At 50.0% G+C, this 25,257-nt stretch overlaps 2 protein-coding genes; both read left to right on the forward strand.

The window, feature by feature from the left end:
• Positions 1-17,320: 17,320 nt before the first annotated feature.
• On the forward strand, positions 17,321-17,979 carry CHC_T00000963001 (hypothetical protein). XM_005718188.1 is given in 2 exon segments: positions 17,321-17,596; positions 17,597-17,979. 1 exon segment carries the CDS (start codon positions 17,321-17,323, stop codon positions 17,594-17,596), a length of 276 nt encoding a protein of 91 aa, XP_005718245.1. The 3' UTR covers positions 17,597-17,979.
• A 383-nt stretch (positions 17,980-18,362) lies between these two features.
• On the forward strand, positions 18,363-19,952 carry CHC_T00008456001 (Serine/threonine protein kinase). The gene has a single exon (XM_005718189.1). The coding sequence runs from the start codon at positions 18,363-18,365 to the stop codon at positions 19,950-19,952; it is 1,590 nt and encodes a 529-aa protein (XP_005718246.1).
• The last annotated feature ends 5,305 nt before the right edge of the window (positions 19,953-25,257 follow it).

The raw sequence follows: 25,257 nt of genomic DNA on the forward strand, positions 1-25,257 counted from the left end.
CCACCACGCATCCATTTTTCTAACAGTGTCCTTTCTGCGAGTTGCGTGTTTGGTTGAGATATCATCTGCAGTAAGTGACGCCACTTCTCCCACAGTTCTGACCCACCACGCATCCATTTTTCTAACAGTGTCCTTTCTGCGAGTTGCGTGTTTGGTTGAGATATCATCTGCAGTAAGTGACGCCACTTCTGCCACAGTTCTGACCCACCACGCATCCATTTTTCTAACAGTTTCTTTTCTGCTAGTTGCGTGTTTGGTTTAGATGTCATCCACAGTAAATGACGCCACTTCTCCCATAGTTCTGACCCACCACGAATCCATTTTTCTAACAGTGTCCTTTCTGCGAGTTGCGTGTTTGGTTGAGATATCTTCTGCAGTAAGTGACGCCACTTCTCCCATAGTCCTGACCCACCACGCATCCATTTTTCTAACAGTTTCCTTTCTGCGAGTTGCGTGTTTGGTTGAGATATCATCCATAGTAAGTGACGCCACTTCTGCTACAGTCATGACCCACCGCGCATCCCCGTTTCTGACAGTTTGCTTTCTGCGAGTTGCGTGTTTGGTTGAATTCTCATGCGGAGACACGAGTGCGCTGCAGACGTTTCGTAAGTGAGCGCTTTCTCTAGGCAATGCCGTTTTGCGATTACCTACAAAGCTGTAACGTAAGTTCGCACATTCTCTAACACATTGAAAGTTTCGAAGAACTGTTCTGACCAAGCCTCACAGCGTTCCTTGTCTCACTGCAGGTCAACCCGCCCGTCTTCTAACTCAGGATCAGGTAAGCCATCAGTACACCCTCCTTGGTCTATCAGAATTCCAATCCACCATCATGACGTACTGTGACCGTAACTGACCTCTCTTGTTATGTTTCTTGGCGTTGATTATTGTATTTAACGGAAGCGCAATGAACCACTGCTGCGGTATTCCGGTATTTGGACGGGGTAGATGTAGTGTATGTAGCCGTAACAATACTCTTTGGTTGCTACAAATAAATGTGATGTGAACGCCGCTGGAACCGCTATCGGTTTCATCCTTCGGGTTGGGACCGTTTCTGGACCGGCGGGGTGATATCACCTTTGCAAGAAAGGTACTGGATTAACATTTCATTGACTGAGAGTAGGTCGGAGCATTACGTGTAGTGTTGCATTGGAGCTGCGAATGGAGACATATTTTCACTGCCCTGGAGCAGCAAAACATGGTCGTCGGTGGCTGCGCATATGCAGCGATGATCACCGTCTCATCATTGCATCAATGTAAAAGCGTTTGGCCCTGCGGGACCTGCCCGTGTACAGCGCCAGCCAGCCATCTACCGCCGCAGGCCAGGCAGAGACGCTGTGCCATAACTATGCTGCTTTTCAGCCAATGGCGTTTGGCACTGCGAGACTTACCCGTGTGCAGCGCCAGCCAGCCATCTACCGCCGCAGGCCAGGCAGAGACGCTGTGCCATAACTATGCTGCTTTTCAGCCAATGGCGTTTGGCACTGCGAGACTTACCCGTGTGCAGCGCCAGCCAGTCATCTACCGCCACAGGCCAGGCAGAGACGCTGTGCAATAACTCTGCTGCTTTTCAGCCAATGGCGTTTGGCACGGCGAGACTTACCTGTGTGCAGCGCCAGCCAGTCATCTACCGCCACAGGCCAGGCAGAGACGCTGTGCCATAACTATTCCGATTTTCAGCCAATGGCGTTATTGGTAAAAAATGTGCAAAATCGCGACATGAAATCAACAAGCGTTGCTACATTTATGACACATTTTTTGCTGGCCCGGACCAAAATATTTGCGCCGATTTTTTATTGCCTCCGATAGGCTGATTTGACCTTCCTGTGATGGTATCCTCATCGGTAATCTCTACGGCACCTCGCCTGCAGCCAACATCTACCTCACCCAACTAACCACATTCCTACTCTCCCACGGTTATACGCAATCACACCACGACCCGTGCCTCTTTTACAAGCTCACTAACACCACAAATGTCATCTTTACTCTTAGCATGGATGACTTCCTAGCCACTGCAACTAACCAACTCCTACTCGACGAACTGCACACAATCCTCTCCACCAAATACACAATCAAGCGATTCCCGAACCCCCAACTCCTCCTCAACTGGAAACTGCAACGTTTCCCAGACGGAAGTATTCACATATCGCAACCACACACCATCAGGGCCATTCTCGCAAAAATACAACTCTCCGAATGCAACCCCAAACCCACTTCCTACATCGCCACGAAGAACACCCCAAACAAAAACGCCGAAACGCCCCTAACTGACGAACTGCACAGCTCATACAGACAACTCGTAGGCGACCTGCCATACGTCGCAGATTCGACTCGCCCCGATATCTACCATGCCACCAATCTCCTATCCACGAACATGCACAATCCCACTCAACACCACTGGTCCGCCCTTAAGCGGCTCCTCAGATACCTCAAACATACTAGCATGCATGGAATCCACTACAACTGCAACCCCACACCTCTACAAAGCTACTCAGACGCCGATTTTGCCAGCACGAAAGACCGCAAATCATACTCCGGCATCGTCCACACACTTGGCTGCTCCCCCATTGACTGGTCCTCAAAGAAGCAAGCAGTCATTGCGCTGTCCACATGCGAAGCCGAGTACATTGCTGCGACTTCGACGGTGCAACAAACCGCATGGCTGCGACGCGTTCTACAAGATCTACAACTCTACAACACCGACCCCACCGCATTACATGTCGACAATCAAGCAGCTATTCAAGTCGCGAAGAACACATGCCCAACGAAAAAGCGCAAATTCATCGACATCAAAGAGCACTTTATCCATGATCACCTCAAGAAAGGGACGATCGTCATTCGCTACATTCCGACCAAAGACCAGCTAGCCGACCTGTTCACCAAACCTCTCCACGGACAGCGATTCACAGACCTCACTGCTCAACTTAACATCATTGCACCCAAACCCTCCGCATTGCGCAGTATCCGTGAGAGGGGGGCTGACAGACCGCACACACACACCATACTCACAGATACTACCAACAATGCTACTCTAACAGACCGCACACGTGTACATCCAATGGAATCAGTATAAGTAGCATGTAGTGGAACCCAACACAGGAGGTAAAAGGAGTCATCGTTCCCACATTGTCCAAGCGATAGTCGAGCCAATCAAAATGTGCCAGCTGTCAACGTTTTGGAGTTTTGGGCGAGCCGCGGTGGGGTCACCCTTAGCAAGTCATGTTTGTAAGATGTTACCTTTGCCGCGTCGCCGTGAAATGCCATTTGTTCACAGGCTACCGTCCATTCGCTGGGTCAAATGTTTTTTAAACGTCATCCAGAACTCAGTGTGAGGTCTGTAATATCCATAGAACATAACCGAATCACATCGATCACACGCTCAACTATCCGTGAGCACATTGCCAGGCTACAAGAACTTATCATACGTTATGGCATTCATGATCCGAGGCTAATCTTTAATGTTGATGAAACTGGGTTATCGTTTCACAAAATGGCAGGAAGAAGTCTGCGTAAAGGCATAGGTTTTAGGAACAAAAGAGTTCTGTCAGCCACCGTGAAGACAAAAGGAAACTTGGACCAGGTTACGGTCATGTGCGTTGTTAACGCTGCTGGGCAGGCGTTCAATCCATTTGTTGTTTATCCTGGAAAGCAGCCACATTACCGCTGTGTGGGCTCCTTGATTCAGACCGTGCACCAGTTTTTGCCCCCTTGCTATTTCTATCAGAGGGACACCGCAGGTGTGGACTCCCAACGTATTCGTGAATTGGGGTGTTTCTTTTGTGAAGGAAACAGAAGAGCTCCGTATTGGTGGCCAGAAACTACTGCTACTTTTCGATGGTTACGGTTGCCACGTTCAGTATAAAGTACTTCAATATTTGAAGGACAGTGGTGTTGTTGTTATTGCACTACCTGCTCATACGTCACATGTATTACAGCCACTCGACGTCACAGTGTTTGCACCTTTTAAATCCTTTTTAGAGCGTGAAATTCACAACCGTGCTATGACCAAAAAGGTTCTGGACCCTTTCGATGTGGCCGATATAATACACGTCGCCCTGTCAGACGCGTTAACTGTGTCAAATATATGCAGCGGGTTCCGAAAATGCGGCGTGTGGGACTCTATGACTCGCACTGCAAGTTTGGCGCCACTCAGGGAGCCGTCGTTCTACTCAGGGGATGACAGTGAGTTTGCCAGTTTTCCGACTTTAGATTCTATTTTGTCATCTTTTAGGCGTCAGGGAAGAAGTCTTATAAGGGATGGCGAGGTGGAGGAGCAGGGAATGATTAGGATCTCCACAACTAGGGGCGCCCATCTGACTGCAGATATGATCATGGAGGCTCTAGCCGAGCGGGAGAGACGAAGAAATCAGCGTTCAAATATAAGCCCGGAAGAGGCAGAGAAGAAAGCCCCGAACCGTGAATATGGCTTGGAATCGGCCGCTGACCGCCGTCATCTGGTAACGCTTGCTCGCAAACGCTCGAAAACGTTTCCTGCTCTTCAGCAGAACAGAGCAGATCGACGCAGACGGGCTCGGACTCATGTTTCGGGCGTTGTCAGGAGCCCCAATTTTGGGGTTGAAGAGGGACCGCTGCGCACGTTAAACGCGGGCCACGGTGCGTAAATGTTTTTGACTGTGTTTGGCAATTAGGCAAATCTCGTAAAATGATACCGTTTTGGCGTGTTAGAAAAAGGTTCAGCCCTTCTCATTGTTCCCTGGTTGGTGGAAACAGTGGCTACGTACGCTTTTCGGGCTCTTTGCAGATGCAAAAGGAAATTCGAATGAGCAGAAACCGTCAATATGTTCATATTTTTTAATTACATTTGCGGATGTCGTGCAGGTGTAACGGAAAAATTGGTGATTAGGTTGACAACGGTTATGTGTTCCCATCGAAATTGGTGTCCAACGTTGACCCACTGTCAACTGTGGGTGTGCAAATGGAAGGTTCGGCTCAAAACTGGTGACTCTTTCTGTTTTCAGTCCTGTTTTGCACGACAGAATCGCGAAAATAGGGGTACCTGCCCTTTGCGTTGGCTCCCTGTCTCGCACGTGTACTCGATCATGCCCATAGCATGTGACCAAAGTGATGCCATTAGCTCAGGCATGCCTAAAGGGACAAGTTACTTTCGGAAAAGCGGCATTCCGCCCAGCATTGCGAACTATCGGCTTGCTTCGCCTTACGAAAATCTGCGAGAGATTAGGGGATTTATTCTGATCGCCACGCACATTCAAAAATCGCATCTGCCTTGACAGTGCTTGCCTCGTTGTTGTAGTCACATGGAACAGTCCCGCGACAGTCTCGCCATTTTGCACACGCTACATAGTAGTCTTGTCTTTGAACAATGGCGACATTTGTAGGAATTGTCTCAGAAAAAATTTGAAGGAAATAGTTTAAACAGTTTATTAATGTCTAGAAAAGCCTACGACCGGCTCTTCAAACCCAACCGAACCTCTGGGTAATCGGAGCTCTGTTCGTGAAGGATTCTGCGTAGACACGTCTGTTCAAATCTGCCCCCGGGGCAGACCCACGCGCCAGTCGCATGGGGCTGTCCATTATGTACTAAAATTACTCTAACCCTAAACAAAGGCAAGTTTGTTCCTCACCGCGTGACCCATTCACGTGGTAGGGTATCTCACCCTATGATAGACATTTCACACTGCCAATTTTCCGGAAGTAGAACTTGCCGGAGTCCTGACAATCCATTTTCGAACAGTACTGAGGTCGTAACCCGTATCTAGGAGCTTTTCCAAGGCGTCCTTGGGATTTTCTTTTGTTAAACAATCGCCGTTTTCTTGTTTTCCGATGAGAAAAGCCCGACGTGAGATATTTCTTCTCGGTTATAACATTGTCGCGAGGATGCTATGTCAATCATCAGCCGTTTCTCTGTACAGAGAAACGGCTGATGTCGTTGAGGACCCTTTGGTGATGACGTGGAACATTTGTAGCGAATCCGTGAACATATGAAGTGGGATTCTCTTCTTGAATATCATTTGGAGGTCTTGCCGTAACATGTACGCTCTGTCGAAACCGTCGGCGAAAGCGTACACCTCACCACCAAGAATAGATCTGACTGCTCGCTTGTACTTTTGGCTCGAGTATTCCAGAACATGTGATCGGTTTGCTTTATCGCAAAGCAGAATGATGAATCCAAGTTGTGACGACAAATCGTCATTTCCAATCGAAGGATGCGTCAGCGTATACTCTCAGATGTAGCGTGTGCTTGTCCAGTGGGGCATATTGTAGGCATCTCTCGGGCGTCCTTTGGAGACGTTTTATCGTACTGTTGAAGGCCTTGATCATTTCCACTCCGAAAGTACTAGGCGTAACTTGTGCAGCTTTGTTGGTAGCACATAATGCGTCAGGTCTCGTGTACCCAACCCAAGCCAGTGTGGCCCGGTAGGATCTGAAGCGTTCAAATGACGCATCAAGCGGCAGTGGCTTTAGTCTTCCAATGTAGGCTTTCTGTGATATTGTGAAATGGCTGCTTCGCACAGATGAGATACTTGTTCCGAAGAAGTCAAATTTGTCCCATTCCCGTGGCCTTGATTCAAACTTTTGAAGAGTTAACTCAGTAAGTTCCTGCATTACCTCATTTCCTGCTAAGCATCCGTCATCGACACACATACCCAAGAGTCCGTCCACATCTTCGTCGTTACGTTTTGATGTACAGCGACGGATCTCCTAGTAGAGGCACAAGGCCAAGGTCATCTTTGGCGTGATGGTCGACGGTGACCCCCCAGTAGTCGCCTGCGTCCGTCATACCGTAGATTGGCCTAAGGAGTTCTAGAATCTCTTCCTCAGCGATTCCGAGGTGTTCCATATATTTCTTTTTAGGGAGCAGAAACACCTGACGGGTGAGTTTATCTCCACTTTGAAGGTATGCCTGCGTTACATCGTGTGAGAAGATGCGAAATGCATTAATCGCCGCCACTGAGATTACTATTCTCGTCGAACTTTGTCGCAAGTTCGTAATGTTGTGGACCATGTGCGATTTGTCTTTGTCCCGGTGACCCTGTGTTACATAATGGGCTTTTGCGAGCTCGTTACCTGTGCCTGCGTTCTTAAGAGCCAGCACAAAACGCCCTCCCAAAATATTTGGGTTAGAGGGAAGATAGTCCTTCGGTACACAATCCTCCAAGTGTTCCTTTTCTCAAGACCGAGAAGCTCTGTTCTCATAGCCTTGGCGAATTCATCGGATTTGGCTCTTACATCCGCTTGTTCGATGATTTGGGTCACGAGTATATCGGAGTTTGTTGCTGTGTCAATTGGCGCAGTGCGTTCCAAAGAAGGGGAGATACATTGCAAAGGTCCCGGTTCCCATGAAGAAGTTCGTGGGTTCGCACGGATCCTGGTCAATATTGATTCTAAATCGTCTAGCACGTCGCTTTGAGGTACTGCCGTTGGTTCCATGTGCAACTCTGCAGACCCCGTCGCAGCTGCATTCCTTGGTTCTTGAGTGGATAAAATGGGTACGAATGATGCGGGAGTGTTGTACATTTTCAGTTTGTCAATAGACACTTGCCTGTTAGTGCCGCCGGCACTAACAGGCAAGTGAACAGCGCTCAGATCAATGAACACACTCTTGCCCTTTACCCCCACGACCGTGTACGGACCAACCCACTTGTTCTCAGGCTTCTCCCTGAACACCAGAACGCGGGAGCCGATTGGTATATCCGTAAGAGATGCAGCCGGGACATTCATGCGCAAAGCCCTGGACACTCTTTCTTTTGCGATGGAATCGGCGGCATGACCCCAAAAACGAGGAGAGTGGGGACCAGGGCGTGATACCCAGTGTATCGTTCATGGCTTTGACGGATAGTGCAAGAATGTGGTCATTCTCGAGTTGCGGGAATTGCTGCCGTGTCTTGCGGTAGATACCTCTCAAAAAGGAGTGATACCGCTCACCACGCCCAATGCGTTGTGGCTCTGTACACCGGAAGGTTGGTGTGTGATCCCGGCTAGATTGACTAGGTTGAGCCATCTATTGGACATAAATTGGGGTCCCTGATCGGTTGCCATTATGTCTGGGAACCCAATACATATATAGACCCATATGCGCATGAAAGTGTTCCAAATGTCATCAGCAGTCTCCTTAGGAAGGAATGAGGCCGCAGAGAATTTTGTGTCTTTGTCTACCACGTGCAGGACTGTGGCATTGTCGAGGTACATGAGGTCCAGGAATAAGGTCTTTTTGAAAACCACTTCTCCGTCTGGGAGTGCCACTCGGAATCGATGTGGGGCATGTGGCAGTCTTTGACAATGGTCACACGCTGCGCTGATGGGCTTCAGGTCGTTCAGGACCTGAGGGGAGGTTTTCTCGGGGTCCGACCTTTTCATGACCGCGTAGAGCCTTTCAGAATCTGGGTGGTGAAAATGTTTGTGTACTTTCATCAATTCGGTTTCAGTAATGAGAATTTGTGGACCCCACTCGTAGTACGAGTGCCCCAGTTTCTTTCTTAGTGGTACAGTCCACCCCTGTAGTCTTGATGAGAGAACGCACTTATCTGTGTCAATTACCATTCTATACCGTTCCATGTAATCGAGGCCGAGAAGGAATGGTACGTTGGTATCAACCACATCCACAGAGAGGGGGAGGAAATGGGTTGAGCTGACTGGTACTCGAATGTCCAAAATCCCAAGACCAGGATGTTTATGAGTCCCGAAGCTGAACACGTTCCTTGTCTTGCGGTCAGAGGGCTGGAAAGGGATGTCGAATAAGCTGCAGTACGCTTTTGCTTGGGCAGCTCCTATCACCGACTTCTGAGCAGCAGAATCGATGCAGACGCCCTGGAAGATGTCCAGCGATGGTATGCTGCAAGTCTTTCTAGTGACGTAGACATGGGTTGTATGCTCGTCCGAGTATGAAGGGGTCCCCTCATCCTCGGACTCGACTTCCGGTCCCGGGCTTTCCTGTCCAAGGATACTCTCGAATATACTTACGTCGTTACACTCCATTTCTTCGTCAGGATCATCAGTTCGTGTGCAATCCAGCTGTTGGCAATGATCTGCTAGAACGTGATGCACCGCGATGGTTTTTGTGTTTGCCTTCTTCGAGTAGTAATCCATCTTCCGTGCGGCTGCTCGAGATGTATTCAATGGCAGAGTACAGTCCTTTACAAGATGATTGCCGCTACGATTGAAGCATCCAGAAATTGAGAGGGGGTCGAACTGTCCCGTCCGGGCAGGCTTTGCTTCTGTCCCTCTGGGAATTGAAGATGGTCTGTATGGCTTCCGAGCCTTACCGAGATGAGAAGGAGCCATACCGTGATAGTAACGGCCTTGCCCGGCGTACATAATGCTTGCAGAATCATCTTCAGGGAGCGTTCTTCGCTCTAGTTGATCACAGTTTCGTAGCATGGCCAGCTTAGATTCCTTGTGCAATTGAAGAGCTGCTTCTAGCTCCGCATAAAGCTGCTGGAATGTCAGTTGGTGTGTTGCAACTCTACTCAATGGTTCATTTAAATGACTCCTTGGTCAATTGACCAAGGAGTCTGTAGTATAATCCCTAACTGGATTTAGATAGATCAGCTACTGTAGGGCCCGAGCTCTACAGTACGACTGCACGTGCACACACGTGTAACATACGTGTACTGTCAGCCCCGATGGCTGACAGCGTTACAGTGCGGGACGGCCCGCACTGACTACAGTAGCACTACAGTACAGTACGTACTGTACTGTAGTATGATAGGACTTATTTGTATATTAAATACTAGGGCAGACCGACGGCGGAGGGGAAGAACAAGCACGAGCTTGTCCACAACCTACGCCTTTGGTCAAGCTCGCCCCGCTTATTCTAGAACGGGTTCCCACTAGCCCGTTTCTAGTTAGGAACCGAGCGGGCAGGGGACGCGCGAGCACGCGAGCGAGCCTAGATCCGCCTCCGCCCGTCAGCGCTGGTACGTCACCCAGCGCTGCGCCGGGGCGTCGAGGCGTAGATCGGCCGGCGCGTGCGCGCGTCCCCGACCGTTACCCGCTCTACCACTGCTACCCCGGGCTCGCCCGGTTCCGTTAGCTGGGGTTGCTTCCCGTCTTCCCGCCGATCGGGGTCTCCGCAAGAACTGAGTATACACCCCCCTCCGTTGGGGGTGTTTATACTACAGAGTCCCGACGACAGCGTTCCGCAGGAATTCCACCCTGTGTCCGTCCCCCTGGTGAGATCTCGGGGCCTGCCTTGAAAGTTTTATGATAGATTTGTACACTTTCGCAAGGGCATCAGACATTTTGGTACCCTGAGAGGCAAAAGAAGTAACACGAAGGGAGCCTCAGTAGTTCTTGACCCTACTCTGTCGCACAGCAGGGTTGTATTCGCTTTCTAGCATTTGAATGGCCTGTTGGAAAGTGGTGGCATATCCATCTACCTTATCCAGGTAGTATCTTTTTGCGTCACCCTGTAGCAGGTTATGAAGATACTGCAGTTTCTGGAAAGGGGAGAGGGAGTGGTCACGACAAAGCTGCATATAATCGTCGACGTACTCCATCCAAGAGTCACATAAGTCTCCAGAAAACTTTTTGTCCCTGTCCTTAAGCCTCATAGCTACATTATGTGCAACTTTTCTGCTGAGGAGTAGTTTGTGGAGGTCGGTGTTGTCACCTGAGAAGCTGGCTGCGTTTCTTCTCTCCTGTTTGAGCGTGAAGCAGTTGATCGAGGTTGGCGACCAGCAGCGACGATTTCACGCGCCATCTCAATCGCTGCTTGGGTGTCTTCAGCCTCTTCGTAAAGGCCGTGCGCCAAAGTCATGACGACCCTGTGAGACGAATGTTGTTGCAAATTTCCACCTCGACTATCAAGGAAGTTTCGAAGTTCTATTAGAACTGCAGGGATGTCGCAAATCTCCTGTCGGAAAAGTGAGGCGGGTGGGAACATATCGGCGATGGCCCGTTTCAATTGAAGACCTGTGAGTTCTGGGTTCCCTTCAAGAAATCGGATTGAGGAGATGAACCCCTTTTGAGGACTAGTAAGTGCACCCAATGTCTCACTTGAAATGCCCTTCATGAAGGTATGCTGGGGTTCGGCAGGAGCGGGAGTTGAAGGTTGGCCGCTTTCTGATGGCACTGCTCCATCGTTGGAGGGGGAAGGCGGCATGTCGGAGAGCAGAAAGCGACTGGGGAAGATTTGGGTATTGTGTTCTTGACAAACAAGAGCTAATTGGGCAGTTACTTGAGCTGAACACGGTTGACCTTGTTATGGTCCGACCCTCGGCGCCCGCTGCTCTAGCGGGTAGAAGAGGTCCGACCTCTGGCGCCCGTAGACTGTACGGGTCAGGGTACGTCTTCAGCTATCTACCTGCTCCTGCGTTCACGGAGTAGGCGCTTTTAGATCCCTACGAGACTTCCACAGCAGCCAGTACACAGGCTTTAAGGCTGTTTGGTCTCTTGCGGGAAGCAAGCTCGACGGTTAGTTCGGCAGTTCTGTCTTTTACCTACTCAGTGTACAACACCCCAGAGGATTCCTACGCCCGGAAACACCAGACCACAGAGGGTCGACACCGTTATCCGCCCTAAAAATGACCGGTGGTTCTCCCTGCCGGAGAGGTTCACATTCTGGTTCGAGTTGCCAGCGTCGCGTCACCGGGTATTTATTCCGGGTCAACCGCTCTCGAGCAAAGCCAATACAGAACCGATTCTCTAACTCCCGCGAACCTCGACAAAAGTCCTACAGTCCCTTTCCTAGCAGTCTCAATACCCAAGCCGTGTGATTAAGTCGGCGACCAAGTAGTCCAGGACGACAACCCCTCTGGCTGGTGAGGAAGTGTACACTAGACCCACAGTGTTTGTCGTCGAGTGCCCCAACGCGGTGATTGGAAATGCGAGTAGTTGCAATCACCGGGCCTGGCAGTGAGAGGGAAAAACGACGTTTGGGGTGGAGCACAGACACAGCAGGCGTTGGCCGGGTGGTAGGTGGCAGTGCAAAGCTCACAGTCTGGAGCTCAGCAGCGAAAGCAGCAGCAGTGCCGGCGGCTGCGCAACAGCAGGGTAGCTGCGGTGAGCTTCAGCGGCGCAGCGGAGGCGCAGCCCAGGCAGAAGCAAGAGCCGTAGGCAGAAGCTCAACGGCTGGGAGGTAGCAGCGGCGGCGGCGCGGCGGCGAATCAGCGGCGGCGTATGCCCGCCAGCAGGGAGAGCCATGTCCGACGGAGCGGTAGCTTGAGAGTAGCAGCGGCGGCGGCGCGTCGGCGCAGCAGCGGCGTAGTGAAAGCTCGAGCGGCGGTCGACGAAGGTGTTGCTACTTGAGAGTATAGTCAGCAGAGTGGCGGAGCTGTGAGAGCGCGAGCAGCGCAGCGGCCGAGCAGTGCGAGCGCGAGCCGCAAAGCGGCGGTGCGGTGAGAGCGCCAGTGGCGGTGGGAGACGACGGCGCGGCTATTTCGGAGTAGCGACGACGGAGCGGTGTCGGCGGAGTGGCAGGGCAGTAAGAGCGCGAGCGGCGACGCGAAAAGCCAGCAAGCGGTGGGCAGAGAACTAGAGAGCAATTGGTGGCGAACGATCGATAAGCGGGCTGAGAAGCGAGTCGCGAGCGAGCGTCGTAGAGAGCACCCAGCGAGCGGCGAGGTGAGCAGCGCGCGAGCAGCGAGGAACACACCGGCTGAGGGTCTGGAGATACATGCGGTGCTCGAAAGAAATGGTGGCGGATCGTCACTTGGCCAATAGAATTGTCGAGAAAAAAGTAAGGGAAAAACAGCAACTGATCAATGTGGGAATTGTTCCAGAAAAAACTTTGAAGGAAATAGTTTAAACAGTTTATTAATGTCTAGAAGAGCCTACGACCGGCTCTTCAAACCCAACGGAACCTCTGGGTAATCGGAGCGCTGTTCGTGAAGGATTCTGCGTAGACACGTCTGTTCAAATCTGCCCCCGGGGCAGACCCACGCGCTACCCTTCCAGAGTGGTCAAATTTGGAAATCGTTTCTGCCACGTACGATTACAGCTCACAAAACATCATCATTTTCTGAAGAAAGTGACCAGATGTCCATCGACGGAGTTTTACAGCTCATCACGCAATCCCACTGTTTGGATCCAAATATATCTGGACATATGGCCTTTCAAAGAAAGAGTGCCAGGAGGTGAAAATTTGCTCAAATGGTCTAATTTGAAAATGACAAAAATCGATCTGTAGAAGGTAGTTTATCTCAAAAAACACTCTCAGTATGGCTTTGGGACAAGGAAGCATCAGCAAGAGTCGTCAGCCCTGCTAGTCCATCACTTCCCTTGTTTCCATCCCTGACAAAATTCTCTTTGTCAACCCCAGATCTGACCGTATCTGAAATATTCGTCTTGCTCCGTTTACGAGAGCGCTTCTCTGTTTGAACATTCAGCTTCCTCTGTGCCCTCGCTGCAGCCTCCGCGCATTTTTTAACTGCCCTTCTCGCCTTATCGGCTTCTTTCAGAGCACGCGAAGCCCTCTTTTCTTTTGCAATGGCAGCTTTTTTGCCAACTTCTGTTCTAATGCCACTCGTTTCTGCATCTCTTTCATTTTTCGAGCGTTCTCATTTTCAATTACGTTTTGTGCCTCCCTCTCAATCCGTGCCTTCTTTGCCTCAATAACCTCGCCATGTGTGAGGTACAGGGCGGGTGTTCCAGATAATAGGGCAGTATTACGCTCGCGGGTCTGTCTGTTTTTAAGACTGCTGTTTGTTCTTGAATCGTCCTTCGAAGGGCCCAGACTCATCAGTATACTATTCAAGGTCTGTTGCGTTCTCGGCAGTACCTGCACATCTCGAAGCTTCGTGGAAGCTCCATCACGTCCGTGCACAATTTCCATCAATTTCTGGTACGTAGTGCTGTCAGAGCGGCGCTGTTGCACTGTGGGAAGCCTAGAGGCGGGCCCGCAACACTCAATCCTACGGAGCTGCTCTTTCCCCTCCTTTTTCACACCATCACTATGAAGCTTGAACCGCTCGGCAAATTTAAAATCCATTGGCCAAAGACCGGTACTCTTGAAAGACTCTCGAACGTCTTTCACAGTGATACCTTCGTACCCGCGAACGGCGCACATGAGCTTAATTTGTATGGCCTTTGTATCGGTTGGCCGGAGTTTGCAGAGACCGTCTCTTGATTCTCTGACTATGCTCTGAAACTTTTTGTTAACGTACTGGTCGCAAGGTTGCAGTATATGAGAGGTGGATGAGGGGCTCTGTACGACCTGGCAGTTTTTCCTCACCGCCAACTCGAGCCATTCAATACCATTGCGAGAGCTATGACCATCTAAACATAGAAGATAGGGAGCTGATCTAGGGACCGTTTTGCGAACGAATCGGTCTAGGTGCTCAATAAATTTTGGAATTATATCCATCTCCATTGATCCATTCTCTGTTGTGCACACATATCCGTCGGTCGGAAACCATTTGCCTTTTCCTAGTTTAAACAAACTAGAGCCTTCTACTTTGTACCTGTCCTTACGCAGAGGTAGAAACCATCTTGACATCACATTTTTTTCAGCCACGATGACAAAAGGCGGGGCAACTCTTCCTGAGGCAGAGACTGCAATAACAGCCGTGACATGCAATCCGGGTCCTTAATTTGTGGTGACTGATTTAAAACCACCATGGTGTGTGCTTGCAGAGACGAAAGCCTTAACTTTCTTGCCGTACTCTGCACTTACGGAGGTTTCATCCATATTCCAAATGCGTTCCGGGTCATGCAACATACCAGGAAAATCTCTATCCACTTGCCTCAAAACATCAGCATATGTTTTGACGTGTCCGTAGTTCTCACCTTGTAGCTTTTCTATATCCTTGTTTTCGGAGTTGCGGTATGTAATGTTTCTATTTCGAGCTCTAAAACTGCGTACAACATCGTCAGACGGAAAGCCATAATAATATTCATTGCGTCCATCACACGCGATGCGGGCCATTAAACATTTAACGTCTAACTTTTCAGCCGCGAATCCCCTTGATGCAGCATAGATAAGTCGATCACAAATCATAGACTCCTCCTCGCATGTTATTACGCGATGCTTCCCGGCGCGATGCTTCGCAGGGTTCAGCATTTTTTTCAGAAGTTGATCATCTTTGCTTCGAATTGCTCCTCTAATGCGGTAGTAGATAGCCAGGCTGACTCCAGTCTGAGAGCATACATCACGGGCTGAAATTTCGGAGCTGGATTGAAGGAGGTCAACGGTTTGTTGGCGTGCGGAGCGCCGTTCCTCGTCTCGACTGTCTCTTTTACGACATTTTGCCGACTGGCGGCGCATGGATTCTGGCATATTAAACGGGGGAAAGTGGCAGACAGTAGGTTTTGGTGTGTGCGGAAGAGGATCAGAATTCAAGTCTTGTTTATTTCAGTTATGAATCGAAAGCAGAATCGAAAGGGCGGGCATTGAAGATCCGAATTTGGATTTGGTATTGGTGTTTAGGTTCTTGCAGTAAATGGTATACTGTTGGCGCCAAAGCCGCCTCGCTGGATACACTGTGCAGCCACAAAATGAGAAGCACGTTGCTGAGGCAACGCGAAATATATATTTTTGATGTCAACATCAATTGTGTCAACAACTGTTGCTGTGCAGCAGCTGACCTTGGATATGCCAGATTTCTTAATTAGACCATTTTTCTCTTTACACCATTCTGGAAGGGTAGTCGCATGGGGCTGTCCATTACAGTGCGCGAAACTGCAATAAATACACCCATCGAGGAACACATGAACAACACTTCCCAACCCCCTTTTAAAGAATCGTGTGTTGTACAGTACCATGGCCAAGCAGCAGAAACGCATGTGAAGACCAACTGACCCCCAAGAATACCGTTCTCAAGCTAGACTTCTAAAACCGCGCGAAATTGGCATAAATACGCGAACGTCCATATAGCACAGTACCTTGAAGGCGCCAAAACATGAGCACAATGCACTATATAACGCTTTCAACAGTAGCAAATCGGCTTTTAAGAGTAGCTTGTGCAACTGCCGGTGATCTTTCCAACTATTACGACAGGTACTATGCCCCGCGGGCCTGCTATTACCGACATTGAGCGCAGCCAGATATTAGCGCTTCATGCAGAATGTGTATCATTTAGAGGCATTGCTGGCATTGTAAATCGTTCCGTTGGTGCTGTACAAGGTGTGGTTTGTCAAGGTTTTAGACATAAACACACAAGGCAGTGGAAGGGAAACAAAAAATATCTGAGACACAGAGACGGGCAATCATCCGAATGGCCCTAAAGGGAGAAGAAAGTGCGAGAACGATACAGGCTGAGCTCAAAAAACCCATTGGCCATAGACGTGTTCAGCAAATACTCAGCGCCGTACCCTACTTAAAGTATAAAAAAATGATAACGGCACCAAAAATGACCCCTCTACACAAAGAAAATCGGGTGAAATGGTGCCGTCAGTTCATAAGCAATTGTGAAGAATTTTGGAATTCTGTGGTGTTTAGCGATGAAAAGAAGTTCAACGGTGATGGCCCTGATGGCTTGGCATCCTACTGGCATGATTTACGCTCTAAAGAGCGCATGTTTTCCAAAAGACAAAATGGTTGGTTTTCGGTCATGGTTTGGGGAGCCATTAGTCTTTATGGAGTATCTCCGCTCATCTTCATGGACGGCAGACAAGATTCTATCAAGTATTTTGATGTTCTACGTCGTGGTTTGCTGCCGTTCGCGTCGGAGGTATTTGGTGAAGCGCAGCGTTAGTTTTATCAACAAGATAACGCACCGATTCATACGTCGCGTTTTACAAGGAGCTGGCTATCTGAGCACGCCATTTCTACCCTACCGTGGCCCCCGAAGTCCCCAGACATTAACATTATTGAGAATGTCTGGGGTGTGATGGCTAGGATGGTTTATGCCAGAGGCAAGCATTACCAGAATGTCCAAGATTTGAAGGTAGCTATCGAGGAAGCTTGGTCTACAGTAGGTTCTGAGCTTTTATTGACGCTTTGCAAGAGTCTACCGCGTCGTATGCATGCGGTTATGGACGCGCGTGGTGGCGCAACAAAGTATTAAAGACGTGTTTCTGTTTTGTGTCATATCAAATTTCGCGTATTTATATCAATTTCGTGTAGTTTTTTAAACATAGATCGACAACCGTGCTTGGTATGGTGGTTTGGAACTGACAGGTGTTAATATCGGCGAGTGCTTGCCCCGCATACGTGGCAACTTCGAGCAGACCCCACAAGAAGTGCTAGAATGTTTCTCGTCGATGGTGTATTTATTGCAGTTTCGCGCACTGTATATACCAAATTACTCTAACCCTAAACAAAGGCAAGTTTGTTCCTCACCGCGTGACCCATTCACGTGGTGGGGTATCTCGCCCTATGATAGACTTTTCACAACATTCGCCCCTCGACCATTGCTCTTACTTTAAGAGCCCAGCTTCTCGACCCTCACGGTATGCCTCCCCCATGCTCCATCAGCACCCCAGCTCTACTGTTTTCAATATGCCATCCTCCAAATCGAACGTCTCTGATCAAAGCATATCGCGCCCCTCTTCCTCCTCCTTCTCACGCCTGACTCGCACATGGCACCGGAAACGGCCGTCGCAGTCTTCGTCGTCCTCATATTCTCACATCCCGAAGACTCCTGCCCAGTCAACAACAAGAGTCCCGGACTGGGCCGTTGATCTCGTCCACGAGGCTGAGCAGTCGGACGAGGCGTTCTGTACCCACATCCCCTTTTAGCCCTGCCTCGTTCTGCAGTGGCCTTTCGTCTCTGGTCTTGTCAACGGCTTTCGTCTTGGGTCCTACTCTCTTCCGGACTAATGTCGCCCATCGGAAAATCGTTATCTTGGCTTAGCACTGCCGCTGCGCCCCTCGATGCGTCTTCGGAAGGTGTCTAAAGCATGTGCCGTACACAGTTCTGCTAAAATTGTTTACATCTCGTCGAGGTAGTACACTCGACGTCCCTCATGAATAGGACGAGAGCAGCGCTTCACGCATCCGATATGCCCAGGTGCCATGCCGTGCATTTTTTAGAAATGTTTTGAATTATAGCTTGAAAATGAAATATTTGGAGAACCTTTCGATAGTCTAATCATAGCTACAGTACAGCGCAATCTCCTCTTGCCTGCTCCGCCTCATGGGACCACATTCCAAACCTCTACCCTGACCGCTCGACCCCTACCTTTATGGTACGCTAGCAGTTGTGCTCACAAGAAGGTGCCATTTACGCACGGCTTCCTATCCCTTTACTCCCGTCTCTCTCCCTATTCGTACTGTACCAGTATTCTCATTTGTGCTACCCGCCGAAATGGCTTCAGCTCCGGCTTTCCAGCTCACCAGTCTTCTTCCCACCTACACGCATCCATTTAAACAACCATGCCCCTCAAGACTAAATTCGTTCTCCTCCCGCACGCAAATTTGTCTCAAGCGCCCCCGCTCTCCCTCCTCGTCCCCAATCTGCCACAACCATGTTCGCGCACAAATCTACCCGTCCTCCGCGGACACTATGGACACGCCCTGGCCCAGCTCCCCCTTCCAGCCCGGCGATCTTGTCGCCTCCCGATACCGCATAACGGGTTTGCTAGGACGTGGTGCAAACGGGCTGACCTACGAAGCTCAGCCTCTTACCGCTTCTGAGGCCCCCTCCCCCGTCGCTCTCAAAGCCCTCTCCTTCAAAGCCATGTCTAACTGGAAGTCTCTCGAGCTCTTCGAGCGCGAAGCAGCCGCCCTGCGTACCCTGTCGCACCCGGCTGTCCCGCGCTACATTGATTTTTTTGATGTCGACGTGAAGGGAGATCAAGTCTTTGTCCTAGTCCAGCGCAAAGCTCCAGGAAAAGCACTTCAGGAGTGGCTAAATGAAGGAAGGAGATTCACCACTGAGCAGGTCGCCGCCACCTTCAGACAGCTGCTCGAGGTTTTGGACTACCTTGCCTCGCTCAATCCGCCCGTGCTGCACCGCGATGTCAAGCCAAGTAATGTCATTCTGGATATTGACGGCAAGGAACCGAGGCTCAGCCTTGTCGATTTCGGAGGCGTCAATGCGGGAATGCGGTCGGGGACGCTAGGCTCGACTATGGTGGGAACATTTGGATACATGGCGCCTGAGCAGTATGGCGGCGGCGGTGATGTGCGCAGCGATTTGTACGCGGCGGCTGCAACTGTTCTGTACATGTTTACTGGACAACCGCCGGCTTCTCTACCTCAGAAGAGGCTGAAAATGGATATCGAAAGCGTAATTCCAGAACGCGAGCAACTCAAGCTCGGCAACATTTATACAGTTGTGCAGAAATTGCTCGAGCCAGCGCCAGAAGATCGGTACGATTCGCCTAGAGCTGCTCTTGATGCGCTGTTAGCCACCCACGACAGTCAAGAGGGTGGCGATTTGAGAGACTCAGGCGTGGCGGGCGAATTGTTAGCGCTCGGATCCTCGCTCGCTTCGGAGGATGCGGCCTCTTTGTCTCGGGCGTTCAGGGCTATTGGTACGCCACAGGATGTTGGAGGGGGACCACTTGAATTACTGACGGGGTGGGCGGGGAGACGTATCAGAAAACGGAAGCCAGCGGGGACCAAGGTCACAGTGGACCGCGACCGTGCGAATCGATTATTGAAAATCACAGTACCTCCTGACGGTATCTCTGGGGAAGTTTTATCTAAAGGGGCGTTTACTGTGGCATGGACAGGATTTACGGCCTTCTGGACAGTCGGAGTTTTGACTGGTGGCGCGCCGCTTGTCTTCTCGCTATTTAGTATACCATTCTGGGCGGCAGGAGTGCGGATGGCGAAGAGTACTTTGGAGCAAATAACTGGACTAACGACGCTCGTGATTAGTTTTGGGGGCGGCAAGAAGGAAGTGTTTTATTTTGGCCTTGCCTCCAAAAGGGCTTTCGGAAGGCAAGATTTTGTAGAGGGGGATGCTCGAGACTTAGACCAGGCGATGATTAACACTGAAATGTACGTGAACGGGGAACCTGTCACACAGTTGGTGCTTCAAGAAGGCACGCGCCGATACATCATGGGGAGAGGTTTACAAGTGGTTGAACAAGAATGGTTGCGAGACGAAATTAATGACTTTCTGCAACCGAGGAGAAGGTGGTGAAACATTCGCTTGACTCTTCGGGAAGTCTGCATCACTTCATGAGTGATCACGTTCAGACTTACATGGACGTGCTCCAATTTTGTCTACTTGGTCAGGCTTATTCTTTTCGGAATGAAACGTCGAGAGGGGACTCACTGTCGAACGGGTCAGATATAGTTTACACCATGCACAAGCTCCTGGTGTTGATCACATGGGAGCGGAAATCGAAATCGATATGGCAGCTGTTCAAGCCAAAAGGCGAATTGGTCTTTGGAAATCTGCTTCTAAATAAATAAGCGTTGGTGGGGTGCGTTCTTGGCACAAGACGTACGGTAGAATAACTGCTCTAAATAAATATGTTGAACAGAGAAAGGCGAAAGACACTCGGCATTGGCGCATTACACATCAGTGACAACATCACTCTTCCCTTGTCGCTTCGCGACAACATTTTCCAGATCCGCGTCACCCAAACCGGACGCTTTCGGAAAACTATCCTCATCTACTTCACACTTTTTAGCCGCACTCCCAACTCTTAGGAATTCCACATCAGACATTTCATCGACAGACGTGTTGACACTAAGAAGCGACGATCCTCCATGCAGTGCCAGGCGCACCTCGGACATTAAAGCGGTCCGCGAGGAATCGTCAAGGTGGGAGGAAGCGTCAGACATGATGACTTCAGAAGTTGGATCCTGCGGGTCAACGAGAGAGGCATTTCTCGGCAAAGATTCACAAATCCTTGGCGGACCGCCTGGCCATCTCTGTCTATCCACACCCAAGTTCATACTCTTCGATCTCGGCTCCATTACATCAATGATGGTATGTTCATCCCTATCCGCAGGTCTATCTCTCACGGAGACTCCAACGTCATGCCGCGAGGTAAGCGTATTATCTGACACCGCTCTAACCGCCGATGCCAGCATGGGCGATTCCATTGCCGGTTCCTCGGATGCTGCAATCGGTGCGGGTGTCTCCTCTGTCGCAGTGGCAGTTTCCCCAAGCGTACGGGCGCGCTTCTTTCGGCGCTTGATGACTTTAACGCAACAGCATGGGCAAGCATTCTTCCTGCGCAACCACACCCTAATACACTGGGCGTGATAAACATGCGAGCACGGAAGCGAGCGGACGCGGGACCCGACAACGACATCTTCCAAGCAAATGACACATGTTTCCATCGCGACTGGCAAGCTAATGACAACTTTGGGCACGCCCGCGGTGAAATCGCCAACATCCACGCTGCGCGCCTCGTCGGAGGCCGCCAAAGGTGGCGCCGACACAACGGAGAGGTGGGCATCGGTGGCGGGGAGTAAGCCCTTCGCCCTAAGGTCAGTGATGGCGGTTTGGTATTCCGTAGGGTGAGTGTCTAAGGTGTAAACCGCTAGGCCCACGGGCGGTTGGGTGATAGCAGAGACGATGGCCTGCGGACATGCGGCATCGATCTCCGCGGAACGGAGGCCTGCCTTTTTACGCTTCCTCCTTCGCCGCTCGGCCTCCTCCTGAGCGATGGATAGCATGAGCAGAGCGCGCTGGCGGCGGCGCTGAATGAATAGAACGAAGAGCAAGATGGCGATGATGAGTGAGATAACGGTTACGACAGAGATGAAAATGACGACGGCGTCGTCCATGGCGCGGTGAACGGGAGTGAGCGGTCGAGCGAATTGGGTAGGTGGAGGGGGAATGCGTGAGAGTAGTGGGTAGAGGGAGTTAGGAAACTGAGTCGGGAGCGTGCTGCAAGGGTGGCCCTTCGTGGAACACGGGGATGGGGGTGTGAGGGTGGGTGCAGGGCAAGCAGTAAGGGATCGGGAAGGGGGGCTTTGCACAAGGCCCGAGCCGCTTCGGGTGCAGCCAGCAATTGGTTTGCGCAGTGTCAGAGGGTCATACGCTATTTTTGTTGGCGTTTTTTATTGGTTTCCGCGGCATGATCGCCGCTGCAGATGGCGCCTCCATCGAGCGTGAGGAGCGCGATCATCACGTGGCGTGGCAGTGCCGCAACTCTTTAGTCGAAGAGGGCCGGGGTGCATGATCCGCGAGACTCAGAGTGCCGCTTTGAAAGCTGTGCTACTTTTGCTTTGCGCTCAGCCGCTTCGAGTGGAAACATGTACAGTACAATACTGAACATGTTCCACCGCCTCCATCGCCCACGCTGCAACGTTCGATGCCACTACGCCAAATGGTTGGACCTTACTCGTCTGTGGAGCGAAGGCGCAAGCTGGTTCTGGACTAATATCAGCAATTCAGTACTGCAAACCTTGTGTCATGGTTGTTATTGGTGATGTCACCGTTTGAGGATGTCAACATCCTCAAACGCTACAGCACCGAGGGATTTCCATTTTGGACGGTACAGTGAAACACACACCCCAACAGTCCTCTCGATAAGCGAGTGTTGGCGCACTGACAGCCTCGTATCACCACCATCGTGGAACTTCATGACTGATGCGGCAACCCTCCCAACTCCACATCCGTCCGAACCACATCGTCTTGCCTCACCACCATCTGAGATGCGTCCGCCTCCGCCGTTCGAATCGTGCAAGCGAAGCTCTCTCTAGCTCGTGTTTCCCGTCTGTGAGCCTCAACCGTTTGTGGCACTGCGACGCTGGAATGCGAATGCCCTGTCTCGTTCCGACTTGCGAGTCCACGTACATGCCTGCTAGCGTCCATTTTCACAATCACCCCTTCATTGCTGCCCGTACTGTATTGTATTGTACGTGCATCTATGGAGGGGCGCGGCAATCCGACTGCTCATGATTGCGCGCAGTCCATTTAACACCACATCCACGAGCGAAGTGGGTCAATTTTTGAGGACACTTGCAAAATTTCCAAATCCGCTCTTTGTTTATGTGGGCGGAATTTATGCTTGTTGCATAGCTCGTCCAATAGGAATTCCTCCACAATTGGAATTATGTAGAATGAATGGCCAGTTCTCGAGATAGAGCTCATACAGCGACTTCAGTCAGGGCCAATCGGCGTCACACAAAATGTCGGTGTATGGGGTTATTTTGGCCTCTTTGGACTGCGAAGAGGTCCTATTTCCACCATCACAAGATTTCCATTTATTCGTTGGCGTGTGTACATCATCCATAATGTTAGCACAGCCCCTGAAACCATTCCAACCATCGCTCCACCGTATCTTTTCCTGGATCCTTTTCAGACAGTCCCTGAAATATACCCCAATGTCATCGATTGCACAATCGTGCAAATGCAAAGTAGGTTCATGTCACAGTTGTCCAAGCTTGTGCAGACGGTGTGGTTGCCGCTGTGATGGAGTTCCGGCACATGTGGCAATGAGCCGGAAGAGAGGGGAAAGAGGTTTTAAAAACAATGCTGGTCGCTCACTCAGGCCAGCAGAAAAGAAAGCACGAATTAGGTTTCAATCTACGAGTTCTCAACGAGACGTCACAGAACGTCATGGAGATTTGATGCCAATTTCTACAAGTACAGATATCTGGAAGGCGTTCGGTTGGGAAAGGGGAACCCGAAAAAGCCTGCCTTCAGAAGCACAGCGAATTTCTGACATGCGAGTTAATGAGGAAGGCGGGGCTCGGTGGAGCTGTATGGTTCAAACCGTGATGGCAGCCTTGGTGCATATCTCCGAAGTACTTTACCCTGCAGGAAGTTCCGTTCTTTTAGAGGATGTAGCACGAACAATTCTACGTTTAGATTCAGACTTACCGACTGAACGCAAGAGTTTACTTACAGCATTAACTAATGTATCACGAAAAGCCCCAAATCGAAGCTTTCAGGGAAGGGTTATGCGTGCTTTCCTGGTGAAAGCATTATCAAAAACTCTTTTGGATGCCATTAAAGTTGAAACTGAGCTATCCATAGGAGGACGCACTGTTGATCAGGGATACACAGATTACAAAAAGAAGGAGCGGGGACAGGAACTGGAGAAGAGTAGAATCAACATTATGAGGTTCAATGAGAATGCAGTGGAGGACGCTGCTAAATTTATGCTGCATCCATTCAATGTTGGGACATTGTCATGGGGTCATAAACAGGTTAAACTCAATGAACAAGAAATTGTTTCCCTGCCTGCATTGCGTCGACGTAGATCAAGGATGGACATGTATGAGGATTACGATCGCTACTGCACAGACACGGAAATTAGCACGATATCAAGAAGTTCATTCTACAATGTCCTTGCACTGGTTACTTGTGGTGAGGAAAAGCTCTTCACTGCGGTGGACTATGTAACAGGTGTGCTTGTAAATGACCAGGTGGCAGTGCTACAGCAAATTAGAGAAGATTTTGCGTCAACTGAGGAGTTGTCAAAGCGACTCACAGATTTCCTATAATTAGTCCGCAACTTCCTTCGTCATCAGTACGATGCTCATGTGCGAAGGAATGATGACAACGTCCATACACATGGTATATTTCACGGCATTGAAAAGGAAACAGAAGCAACTACAGGACGACTAGGCACCTGCAATGCCTGCAGTTTTGTGGGGTTTTTCTTTGAAGAACTTAGAGACTGCATTCGCCGTGCTCTATACAAGCTTGTTGAACTTATCGAGGATGCACTGAACGTAGTTGATGACATTCAAGAAAAAATGGAACTTTATCGTGGCCGTCGTGTCAGGGTAGCTAATCAGCAGGGTGCTATCGGATCACTCCACGAAGATATCAAGTCAGATCGTGAGAATGGTAACCCTACTACTCACGCTGTTGTTGTAATGGACTGGAAGATGAAGTTCGAGTCTATGTCAGCAAGAGAGACCACTCAGCAACACTTTGGAAAACGTGGGATAGGATGGCATGGGTTTCTTGCTAGTTACTACTTGCTTGTAGAGACGGATGCGGTGCCATACACGGTTTATTGTGATCAAATTCTAGATGGAACAAATAAGCAAGATGCATTGGCACTGAGTTGCATGTTGGAAGCCTTTCTCAAACAATTACATAAGGAGCTGCCATTCATAGAATCCGTTACTATGCAGTCTGATAACGCTAGATGTTACCAGTATACTGAACTGAACTTTTATTACTGATTTCATTTATCAGTGCACTGTCTCCTATCTCTGTCTCTCGCTTTATTCATACAGAAACTCAAGATGGCAAGGGACTTATAGATGCACATTTTGCGCGAGGCTCTTCTCATATTGAGAAGTTTATGAAAACTTCTCAACGAAACATGATCACAAAGATAGCGACACCCAAGGTCTTATCGGCTGCTTTGGCGTGGGGCGGTGGCATTCAAAATTCTTTTGTACAGCTTGTAAGTCTTGATAGATCGCAGTTAACTCTGCTGAGGGAAAGATTTCTGAAAGTTTGTGCGGAGGCCAAGCTGTACTTTTCCCGGTGCAATGATTGCTTCTTTACAGAAACA

This window comes from Chondrus crispus, genomic scaffold, assembly GCF_000350225.1.
Source record: "Chondrus crispus Stackhouse genomic scaffold, scaffold_378, whole genome shotgun sequence".
NCBI classification, from domain to species: Eukaryota; Rhodophyta; class Florideophyceae; order Gigartinales; family Gigartinaceae; genus Chondrus; species Chondrus crispus.

What these genes read in the sequence shown, in the direction of transcription:
- CHC_T00000963001 (XM_005718188.1), top strand. Translation starts at nt 17,321, where the DNA reads ATGCTCCATCAGCACCCCAGCTCTACTGTTTTCAATATGCCATCCTCC.
- CHC_T00008456001 (XM_005718189.1), top strand. Translation starts at nt 18,363, where the DNA reads ATGGACACGCCCTGGCCCAGCTCCCCCTTCCAGCCCGGCGATCTTGTC.